We start from the raw sequence: 12,161 nt of genomic DNA, 5'->3' as shown, positions 1-12,161 counted from the left end.
ACTCTTCTTTATGTGTCAGCACTGAGGAAAGGAGCAGCTTCGTTTCTAAGTGTATGAAGGACTGTAGCAGTGTGTGTGTGAGCTTTATTTCACAGACAGAACCATGTCAAAAACACAACTTCAGGTAAAAACAATACAAAATCAAAGAGTCTGATCAGAAGGATTAAACAGAGGAGTGTGGGACTGTTTTTAACAGACAGCAGGTTAAGCCAGGCTGGAGGAGTAAACTGAGCCTCGGTGTGAGCAGCAGTGTGTTTGACAGGAAGCTGAGATAAACAGTCTGGAGCCCATTTAGTGCTTCATATGAAAGTGTGAGGATTTTAAAGCAAATCTAAAATCAAGCAGGAGTCAGTGTGAGAATGATTTGTGCTTTTCCTCAGTCAGATGCTGGGAGTTTCAGTTCATCCATGTTCAGCGTGTTGTGCTTTGTGTAACAGGAGAATATGACAGTATAAATCAAGTCTTCATGTCACTGAAAGCCTCCACAGTCTGCTATGGAGGTGCATCAGTTTGGATTTACAAGAATAACATTTCTTAAACCTGCCACAAGATGGCGCTCCAACAGAAGGGATGTCCACAGTGTAACACAGACACACACATACTAGGGATGGGTATCGAAAACCGGTTCTTGTTGAGAACCGGTTCCCACTGTTTCAATTCCTTGGAATCGTTTGCCACTTTTAAAAACGATTCCCTTATCGATTCCAGTCGCCCCGAATGACATCATCACGTTGAGTAGCGTCTTTTACCCAGTAGGAAACACGGCGCCTGAGCGGCACAGACGCTCAAAAGTTTGGTTACACTTTATGAGAAAGGATGACAACAGGGCAACGTGCAATACTTGCAAAGTAGAGATTTCATCAAAGGGAGGAAACACTACGAATATGCAAAAGCATTTGCTCACAAAACACGCGATTGCTTTCAACGAATGTCGTGTTTTTGATCCGCTCCGGACTAGCGAAGCTCAACCCAGCAGCAGCGGTAGCGTTTCCACGTCCTCTCCCGTTAATACTGCAGGTAACTAATCAATTAGCATTGCATATTAGGTTAGCGCGATTTACCTTATTACAAAACCTGCTATTACTGTGCGTTGCATTTAGTGACCATGATGAGACAGACAGAGTCTGGCTGGCTCAGATGCTGGCAGTTCTCGCTGCAGTCTACCGGTAGCGTCTCCTTTCAGGCCAGGATAGACGAATGTCACCCAGCAGTGTCTAAGTTTGTGGTCAAAGGCTTGCACCCATTTGCCACAGCAGATGCCCCCGATTTCACTTTGGTAAGGCAAGGCAAGGCAAGGCAAGTTTATTTGTATAGCACAATTCAACAACAAGGTGATTCAAAGTGCTTTACAGAGACATTAGAAACAAGTGAATGTGTTTAATTGTAGGCAGGACATTACTGGATATTCTTGTGTAATTGCTACAGAATAATTTATGTTAAACTTTGTTATTGCTACAGGAGAATATTTATTTTATTATTTTACATATACATTTTTTTTCCTGGGGACCCTGTGACACCCCATTGAAGAGCCGTAGGCTGTGGATCTCTTAAGATCTCACTGTTGGGTTTGTAAGGCCATGTTACTCTTCTCTTTGAACAAGATAGAATATCTTGTTCAAAGAGAAGATATAAAACACAGTTCTAAGCTAATCGACTTTAGTGTTCTCCTTTTTAAAAAAAAAGAATCGATAAGAGAATTGATAAAGAATCGAATCGTTAAACAGAATCGAAAATGGAATCGGAATCGTTAAAATCTTATCAATACCCATCCCTAACACATACTGTGTGAATGTGTGAGTGAATGGGCTTTCAACACAAGGCTTCTGCTGCTACCTTTAATTACATAATTAGCTAACAAGAACAAACTGTTAATTACCACCAAAGAACGGCTCCAGATTTTAGCTGCTGACCATTTTGTGAAACGTTGATTACATCAGCTTATTGTTTATTTTTCAACCTTAATATCACCTGCTTTAAAGGAGCCTCGTTCTCTCGCAGTGATAGTTTTCTTCACTAGATGCAGTGCAGGCACAGTCTGTGTTTCTAAACTACACACTAATATTCACTGTTGTGCAGCTAAATCCTCCCTCTGGATGGGAAGAATCCCTGTCAGGCTTCAAACACCTGGCTTGGTGTTCTGGAGCTAATGTGTCACCTGTGAGGACTCTGAGATGAACACACAGCAGACACTTAATAATAATAATAATAGACTGGATTTATACAGCACTTCTCAAGGCACCCAAAGCGCTTTACAATGCCACTATTCATTCACTCTCGCATTCACACACTGGTGAAGGCAGCTACGGTTGTAGCCACAGCTGCCCTGGGGCAGACTGACAGAAGCGAGGCTGCCATATCGCGCCATCGGCCCCTCTGGCCAACACCAGTAGGGTAAAGTGTCTTGCCCAAGGACACAACGACCAGGACAGAGAGCCCGGGGATCGAACCGGCGACCTTCCGGTTACAGATACGCTGCTGTGATGCAGCACAGCGCCACCCTGTGGTCATCACTGCACTGGTGACACTACAAACAACAAGTATACAGGATGGACGGTGGCCCTGAGAGCTCACACACACTGCTGCTTCTAAAACACCATGAAACAGGAAAATGCTGTGAAAGCACAAAATAATCACAGTTCAAAGAGACAATAGTGACAGAAACAGAGGCTTCACTGGTGCTGAGGGAGAAATCCCAGAGAAGCTTCCTTCCTGCCAGTATACGAGCCCACCAACAGAGACAGGACCAGTTCATCCTCCATCACTTACTGTGGCTCACGTTGCTCTTCTGTTGCTTTGCATCACAGACGTGTCTTTACTGGCTTCTTGTTCTAATTGCACTTAGAAACATGTTGTCTTTAACCTGTCACAGCTGCCCAGATGTTGCTGCTGAGAACATGTGGAGCTGATTCATGTAGTCATGTGTCTGTGAACAGCCAATCACAGGAAGACTTTCAGAAGCAACAGAAACTCAGAGGAACAGCTGAGATGTGCTGAGTGACACAAGAACTGACAACAAATGTTAAAGTTCAAATGGTGGTTTTGTTTGCAGGGACTGTGAGTGGATGGAGATCCTGGTCCTCCTCAGCTGTGAGTTCTTCCTCTGTCATGAGAACCTCAGGGGGAGAACATGTGCTCACTCTCAGCTGCTTTAACAGGAAAGAAGCTCTTTTAGATCAAAGCTGAGAAACTGTTTGTAACAGCGAACTCTGTCACCTTTCTCTCCTCAGTCTGCTGCTGGACAGGCCCATGAAGCTCTGCTGTAAAGGCTTCCATGTCCCAGGCTTCACCTTTACCTGCTGACCAACGGGAGGCGTGGCCAAAACAGCGATGGGGAGTGGAGCAGCAGGTAGCAGAGGTGAGTCTCTTGTATGCAGCCTGTTATCTGTGGGACCAGGGAGGACGTGACAGCAGATGTTGCTGATTCAACATCTGTGTGACAGCTGGAGCAGCACAGTCTGCAGGAAACATCTGTATATGTAGGAGACACCAAGGTTTACATGGTGGAAGCAGACGACTGACTCAAGCAGCCTCACATCACAGGCTGCTGGCTACAAGCACATGACCACAGTGACTGGTTTCACTGGTGTCTGTCCCAGTCTGTGGCAGAGACACAGGAAGTCACAGACAGCCTGCACACAGCGTTTCCTCTGGAGTGTGTTTCACACCCTGTTTGTGTTTCTCACTAACATGTTGTAGTTCTTCCTACACACAGCAGCACTTTGATCATTTCTCCTGCTTTTCTTCCTTTTCTAGCTTTTATACACTGACAGTAACACAAAACTCCAAAGTCATCATTTGAGGATCTTATTAAGAGTTTCTGTGAGTTTAGTGAAGTCAGCCTCTCAACAATAAGTGTGTGTGTGTTGATTATCTAATGTTCAGAGAGGACTGCACTGATGTAGCATCCAGGTGAGCAGCTTATGAGCCAACAGGGGAAATTTAGCTGTATTATTGTTGTTTAAATGTAATAATTTATGATTTCATGTTCCAATATTTCACTTTTCCCAACGTTTGTTATCATTTGGTCTGAAAACCATGACAAACAGCAGTGTTACTGTTGTTAGCATTAGCTGCTATAGAGCACTCAGTCATTGTATTGGTGTTAGTGACATGAACATATCTGAGCTAACTGTGTGTTCCAGATGTGCAGCAAACCCAACTGTCCCTGTGTTTTCCTGCTGTAGACATTATCCCCATGATGCTGACATCCTCTGGTGGGACGAGCTCACATGTTTATGGATTCAGATGCTAACTGGACCAGACTGGTGTCAACCTTTGTGCTATAGAAGCAAATCAAAGAAGAGCTAGTTGAACCTGAGCTGTCTGTAGTGGTGACACCAACACCATGGCAGCCTGCACATGCTGACCCAGGGTCAGTGTTGAACCTTGTTGAACCTTGTTACAGGAAAAATGTTTCTATGTTTCTTTACCTTCTGTGTGCAAGCATGCCCTTTTGTGTATGGTTAGATTAGTTTAGAATTATCTTTTTAGACTTTCTCAGCAAAGACATACTGTTTTGGGACATATTGTTTTAGATTGTTTTATCTCTCACAGCCTTCTCCCAGCTCTCTGCTGACGAGACTAGCGCCACATATGGAGTTGTTTATTTTATTTGTTTTGTATTTTCTTATCCTGTTCTCACTGTCTTTCCTATAAAAATTACCAAGCCACTGTGCATGGTGTGAGTTGTCCTTAGCAGCTCACCCGTGTACACGTTTGATAAAGAAAGTAACTTTGTCTCATTGTGTCTTTATTTCTCCTGGGTCTTTTACAGAGTTTTCCCCCAACATTTCTTGGTCCTTCGGAGCCGGAGCGCCTCCATCGTGTCCCATCTCCGTGACCAGTCCACGTTGTTCGTCTGTCGACAGCCCACACACTAGGTGTGTGGTCAAAGACCAAGGGCGTTAAATTCGAGTCTTGGCCAACGTTCTTAGAAAGCGACCCACGGTGGTGGGGCCCGATCGAGGTGGACCAGACCCGGCGACACTGACCAGGTAGATACAGACACACTGACACAATCTTGCGTAAAATCGTATTTTAAATTCAGGGAATTTAAAATAGCGAAAGTAGCTCGTCGCGACTGGAAGCTCCCCACTTCTGTGGGTTTAAAGTAGCTCGTCGGCTGGTAGCTTGGAGCTCGTCGACTGGAAGCTCCCCACTCTTGTGGGTTAGGTTTGGAGCTCTGGGTAGCTCCCCCAGCTGGGTCAAGGGAATAAGTAGCTCGTCTACAGAAAGACTGGCAGCTCCCCTTTATTATAAGGGTTCCGATCGCGCGAATAAGTGTGAATGTGAATGTATGCGTGTGTATTGTTGTAACTAACGGAGCAAGCTGAATTTTCACGGTCCGATAAGAGACTGAGCCGCTCCTACTGTGTTTTTCTTTTACTGCTATTCACTGACGTGCTGGTGAGTTGAGAGAACGGTCGAGTTCCGTCTCGTAAAGTTCACACCGCTTTTGGAAATAGTCCGAAAGTAGAAGGGCGTGTGAGCAACCACTCTCGTCTCTAATACCAGCGAAGGTGATAGCAGCTGTATTGTGTATATATTACTTAAACAAAAATAAGTAAATACATAAATAAGATGGGTAATCAAGCAAGTGAAATTAAAACTCACTCCTGCTGACGAGCAGTGGTGAGAAAAGAAAAGTCCAGACGCCGGACAAAAACAGTGTCTGTAAACTGAGAGATTTAAGAAAACAAAATATAAACAGTCAGAAGAACAGAACTCAACTGCCAGTTTAGTAAAACCAGAAGACGAGACACTGTGCAGTTCCCACAATCCTTTTAGTAAACCATCACTCACTCCTGCAGCCGCATCTGCAGCAACACCCATATCAGGAAGAACATAATAATCCTTTATTAAGTGAAAACTAGAGATCACAGTAGTTTTGTAGTAGTTTAAAAGGGTTGAAAACAGACCCCACTGAGTAGATATAAATATAAAAAGTACGAAATAAAGATGAACAAAGGGAAAATTACAGTAGAAATTATCTTTAGAGTATTTGAAATTAATAATAGCAAGGATAACAACCTGTAAAGTGATATTAACATTGAAACACAGTTGGCATGATGACCATGCCCAGCATGTATAAAATGAATATAAAGCAAATAATTCACACGAAAATATTTTAATAACATAAATAAAGTATATTAAGGCTGTGTCATTGTTCAGCCAAGGACAGTGTGTGAAAAGGTAACTGTCTCCACCCTGGGAAAAGGATGATACTGCAGGTCATCTGAAGCCCTTGATGGATACAAAATAAAATATAAATAATATATTATAATAGAACTGCCTGGTCCGCCATGCAACAGAGAGAACAAATGTGACCGCAGATTGGATGAATTCAAAATTATCTGTTTGCTGAATAAGATGATCCTAACTATCAAATTGGCTCAGTAGTAGTATAGTGGTACACACTGATAAAATATTATAATATGCTATTGCTGTTATATAAGACAAAGGGTATAATATTAACAATGACATAATATTAATATGAAGAGGCACCTTAATCGGTTATGATGTGAGGTGGATAATTGTTAAGCAGTAGTCTGCATCAAGCTTAAGGTTTGCTGAAACTCAGTGTAATGACATGTGAGATGAAGACAATACAGAGAATAACTAAACTAATGAAGTGCATAGAGGCACTTGACCAGCTTGTAACCTATCATCCTAGAATGACACATTGCTGAGATATAGAGCACACCTATAATAACAACCAATAAGCAAAACCCTGTAGACAACAGCTAAAACTACAGGATTGAGAAGCTGAATTAAATATGTAGACACTGCTAAGCTGATGAGCATGTTCCACATTTTCTTTTCTTTTTATTTATTTGTTTCTTTTAGAGCAGAAGCTGCTGTAACACACCCAAAGAAAGACTCTAGGTCTGACCAACCGTCTCAGTCGTGGGCAAAAAGATGTCAGTCAATAAAATTCTAAAAGATAATTTGTTGACGAAAAATATATCAAGAGATAAAAGATAAAACAGTCCAGTGTCCCACTTATGAATTGTATAAAAACACACAGTCCCAAGGCCAGAGCCAGCTATGCCACACGGCCAAGTTGCACCCCACATGTTGCCTTTAACAGGGTTAGAAGTTGTCCTTGGAGACCCACCACCCTGCAAGCATATAGTCAGTGGTCACTCAAGCCTCTGGAACTCTGCTGCCTTTAGGCTGTGGCATATAATAGGCCCTGGACTGCACAGAGAGACAAAACAACACAGCAGTGTTTGTAGTGTGGGCTATATGTAGACCAGTGTATCAGTGCAATCAAGTACACCTGCCTCTAATTAGTCCAACCCCATTCCAGCCATTGGCTCACCAAAAATGTGACAACCACAAAACCACTCCCAACCCAGTGCAACTTCACACAATAATATGGAGCTGAATTAACACAGGCACATTAGTCTACCATGTTACAAGCTGCATGCTATTAAAAGCCAACATATGGAGACTTCTGCCTTGTTCGGGTGGCAGCATTTTTCTTTTTCTTTTGTGTCCTGACACGTTTATGTTTTTTGTTTTTGTTTGATTATTTTGTTGGTTTTGGAAACGAATTTAAACGAACTTGTGACAATACTTGAGAATCACAGTGACACATAGTGATTAGGCATATGATTGAAAAATGCCTAGGTTTAGAGCTGTGAGCTATGAGCTGTGAGCAATGCAAAGTTAAATATATATATATTTGTATAAATGGGAAACAACCCTAACTTGAAAGTTTGAAATGTGTGAGATCCATGAATTGTTTGAAGAACTAGAAATTATCTAAAAATGCCTTAAGTGAAAATGTAGAGTTGCATCTATTCTCCCAAACCAAAAAAGGAGAAGAAGCATTCTGTAACTTAGAAATAAGGCTGACGTGTTGACAACAGACTAAAACACTAATTCGCAGGTGGCTATCAGGAACAGAGAGGCGAGCAAAGTCACAAACACCAAGGCTGCAGACAGCCATGCAGAAACAGCAGATAACATAGAGACAACGCCTGCTAGAACCGTGGAGAGGAAGGTCACTTCCCACGAGATTGTAGGAGTAGAGGACAAATTAGTTGTAAAGTCAGCTTCAGGCCACACAACTGTACAACAATTAACTGCCCTTTTAGAACTAGTACACACAGCAAGTGGCCGCAGGTGCTTTATTAAATGCATATATGACCCGTCGTGTCCAGTAAATTTGCTAGGTAGAGACGCTCTGACAAAACTTAAGATAGCAGTCATGCCATTCTTTTCTGGTATTACACCTGAGTGCCAGAAACCGACCGAGTATCACAACATTCTGAGATTTAAACAAACTCCAGGCCCAGATCCACCTTATGATCAGCAAGTGTGGAAGCTAGGAGAACAGCATTTGACCTTACAGCACAGGCCGAAATTGTGTAGGTTACGCAGTAACCACAGATAGTAAAATAATAGAAGCAAAACCACTTTCTTCTTCATGTCCTGCACAGAGCGCTGAGCTGATAGCTGTGATACGCGAAAGCTAAATACACAAAGACAAACTAATAAACATACATACAGACAGCCAGTATGTTTTCTCTGCTGTGCATCATTTTGCAAAAAATTTGGCATAACAGAGGAATGATTACACCAACTGGCAAACCAGCATGCCAACCTCTTACAACGCCTACTGACTCTTTCATTACTACAGGCAACAATTTTGCTGACAGAGCAGCAAAATAGGCGGCACAACAGGCAAACATCACATTGATGGCAGTAAACACACATCAGATTCCACTGGATGTGTTGAAAAATGAACAAAAAGCAGCAAGCACAGCAGAGCAGGCAAAATGGCTAAAACACGGTGCAGTTCTGACAAACGATTTAATGATGTGTTATGGCAAGCCAGTGTTGCCAAAATCTCTCCACAAAATGGCGGCATTAGTGACTCATGGCTGTACGCATTTGTCAACGGGGGGACTGACCAGTATTGTCAACTCTCATTTCTACACTGTAAAATCTACACAATACTCTCATTTCTACACTGTAAATTCTACACTGTAAATTTTGAAACCTCAGCAAAACAATTTGTCAGAACGTGCATGACGTGTCAAAAATATAATGCTCAGGGAAACCTGAGACCACACAATCCATATGGACTTTATTGAACTAAGCGAATGTCAAGGGTCAAAATACGCCCTAGTGGTTATAGACGTGTTCTCAAAGTGGCCGGAAATCTATCCAGTGAAAAAGGCAGATGCAATTTCAGTAGCAAAGTGCCTGTGCAATCACTTCATACCCACATATGGCATCCCAGCTTTGATACGGTCAGACAACGGCACTCATTTTGTAAATGATGTCATCACTAAGGTCTCTGAAGCACTCGGTTTCAGCATAAAACACCACTGTGCTTATCACCCTCAGAGTGCAGGCCTTGTAGAGAGAACTAACGGCACTATAAAACAAAGGCTCAGGAAATGCATGGCAGAAACAGGAAGGCCGTGGCCTGAATGTTTGGGTTTAGTGAAAATGTGGATGCGCTTAACACAAGGCTCCCATAAACTAACTCCATTTGAAATCATTCATGGCAGGCCGTTTCCACTGCCTATTACCAGTCAACCAATAGACAAAGCAATCAGAGAAAACACATTAGCAGAATGGATGTCTAAGCTGTTAGAAAACAAAGAGATCATTGTACATAATCAACAACCTGATGATGTTTCTCCAGTGTCTTGCAGACTAAAGCCCGGTGACTGGGTTCTGATCAAGGTGCTCCAAAGGAAAAACTGGAGCACACCCAGGTGGGAGGGGCCATACCAAGTCCTCCTCACTACACCGACCGCTTGCAAAATTGCGGAACCACCATCCTGGGTCCATCAGAGTCACTGCAGGCGAGTCAGTGAAGCCATCTAAACACAGCTGACGGCAGGCTTGCCTACTTGTTGTGATCTCGCCCGGTGGAGGGGTCAGCTTTCCTGGCCGGGGGGTCTACTCGCGACAGGAGGGTGTGTTCCGTCGTCATGAGGTGGTGGCTCTTATCAACTGCAGCGGCCCTGACCATGGCCGGGCTCCTCACCTTTGCTTCCGTGAGGGACAACAAGTCACGCTACATGGAGAAAAGGCAGACACTGTATGACAAAGGAAAGTACACCAAGTTTCCCCATGGCTATGCCACTAATTTCTGGTGGCAGTTTATGAACACTACAGCTTACTTGAATAATAAAACTGACTGCTATGCAAAAACATATACACTTTCTGCCCACCGAGGAACGAGAGGAAGTGTATGGACTGTTCACTCAACGAAACCTGTGCCAGTAACGCGACACTGATGAGCCTCAACTGTCGCTCCAACTACAGCTACCGAATGATACTACAAACAAAGACTCATTACCAGACAGGATGTGCACGGACGGCACCCAGCAGCATAGGAACCAGAGTTTTGGCTGACTGGTACTTCCTATGTGGCAACAAGGCTTATCTGTCACTCCCTGAAGGTTGGGGAGGTCTGTGCGCCCTGGTGGAATTATCAGATCACGTTTTCTTCATGCAAAGTGTTGCACATCACCCAAGCAGCCGGCAGAGACGTGAAGTGGACATCACCTCCCCCAATTCTTTCGGCATTACAGTGGACACTGGAGTGCCGGGAGAGTTTCGCATCTGGGGAGGAGGAGTGAAATTCTTACAGAGCTTGATCCCCGGCATTGGAGTTGCCGAGGTGCGGGATCATGTGGAAATCAACCGATATGCTCTGCTACGACACATCAACTTGACTAAGACCCTGGGAACCGCCTTAGCAGGAGAACAGCAGGCCATCAGAACGATGGTGCTGCAGAACAGACTGACACTAGACCTGCTAACAGCATCACAAGGAGGAGTTTGCAAGCTGATCGGGGAAACATGTTGCACTTTTATCCCTGATGGATACGAAACTGGAGGGGACATTTATGAAGCTTTGCAGAATTTGACCGCTCTGCAAAAATATGTCACTGAACACACACCTGGAGCAGCTACAGCACAAAGCTGGCTGGACTGGCTGTTCAGCGGTTCATGGCTGGCTGCTGTAGCAAAGCCATTTTTTCTTCTAGGTCTCATCATGATAGCACTGCTCATATTAGTGTTGTGTGTGTTGCCATGCCTAAGAGTAATGATTTCAAAGATGATAACAACTACAATGACTGCTTATGTTGCTGTGCCTGAAGAAGAACAACATCCCGTTGCAATTCTGTTAGAGGAGAACTTGTACTAGCTGCTAATAAATGACGTGGTGATTAAAAATGACTTGTCAAGTGATCATGCACTGATTAAAACATTAGTAGGTTATGCAAGTTTTCATGCTTTTATTTTTTTTGAAGTCTTCAGTTTTAAACATAAAGTTTCCATTTTAAATATGAAGTTTTCATTATTTTACATATAAAGTTTTCAATTTAAGGTTTGCATCGTTTTAAGTATAAGGTTTCATGCTTGTATTTTTTGAAGTTTTCATTTTATAATATAAGGTTTTCATCCTTGTATTTTTTGAAGTTTTCATTTTACATATTAGGTTTTCATCATTTTTAAATATAAAGTTTTCATTTTACTTTTCATCCTTTTATTTTTTGTAGTTTTCGTTTTAAAATATAAGGTTTTCATCCTTTATTTTTGTAGTTTTAGTTTTATTATTTTTTCTTGTTTATTCCACTTGTTATTTCATTTACTATGATTTTCATTTACTATGTTTTTCTTTGTATTATTTTCTTTTGTTTTATTCTTTAGACCAAATGACTTCCATTTCTGCTATGCTGACATTTTGAAAATTTAAAAATTGCTTAAGATACTTAATAAATAACCTTCACAGACAATTGTTGTATACATTTAAAATAAGTTAAAACAGGAGGGAATGTTACAGGAAAAATGTTTCTATGTTTCTTTACCTTCTTTTAAATGTGCAAGCATGCCCTTTTGTGTATGGTTAGATTAGTTTAGAATTATCTTTTTAGACTTTCTCAGCAAAGACATACTGTTTTGGGACATATTGTTTTAGATTGTTTTATCTCTCACAGCCTTCTCCCAGCTCTCTGCTGACGAGACTAGCGCCACATATGGAGTTGTTTATTTTATTTGTTTTGTATTTTCTTATCCTGTTCTCACTGTCTTTCCTATAAAAATTACCAAGCCACTGTGCATGGTGTGAGTTGTCCTTAGCAGCTCACCCGTGTACACGTTTGATAAAGAAAGTAACTTTG

The 12,161-nt window shown here is 42.3% G+C and overlaps 1 protein-coding gene across 2 annotated transcripts; it reads left to right on the top strand.

Annotated features, from left to right (window-relative positions):
- The first annotated feature begins 4,444 nt into the window (after positions 1–4,444).
- Positions 4,445–12,161, top strand: LOC146573524 (syncytin-A-like). Of its 2 annotated transcripts, none has more exons than XM_085272756.1 (2): positions 4,445–4,994; positions 9,668–12,161. In XM_085272756.1, the coding sequence occupies exon 2, from the start codon at positions 10,223–10,225 to the stop codon at positions 11,183–11,185; it is 963 nt and encodes a 320-aa protein (XP_085128882.1). In that variant the 5' UTR covers positions 4,445–4,994; positions 9,668–10,222; the 3' UTR covers positions 11,186–12,161. The 2 variants fall into 2 exon arrangements, with proteins under 2 accessions (XP_085128882.1, XP_085128881.1); XM_085272755.1 differs by having other exon boundaries at positions 7,898–12,161.

This window comes from Mchenga conophoros, linkage group LG5, assembly GCF_057382185.1.
Source record: "Mchenga conophoros isolate Kocher_MC1m ecotype Shallow Benthic linkage group LG5, M_conophoros_male_GT1.1, whole genome shotgun sequence".
NCBI classification, from domain to species: domain Eukaryota; kingdom Metazoa; phylum Chordata; class Actinopteri; order Cichliformes; family Cichlidae; genus Mchenga; species Mchenga conophoros.
Note: the sequence above shows the minus strand (reverse complement) of the source record. Positions and strands in the feature narration are given on the sequence as shown.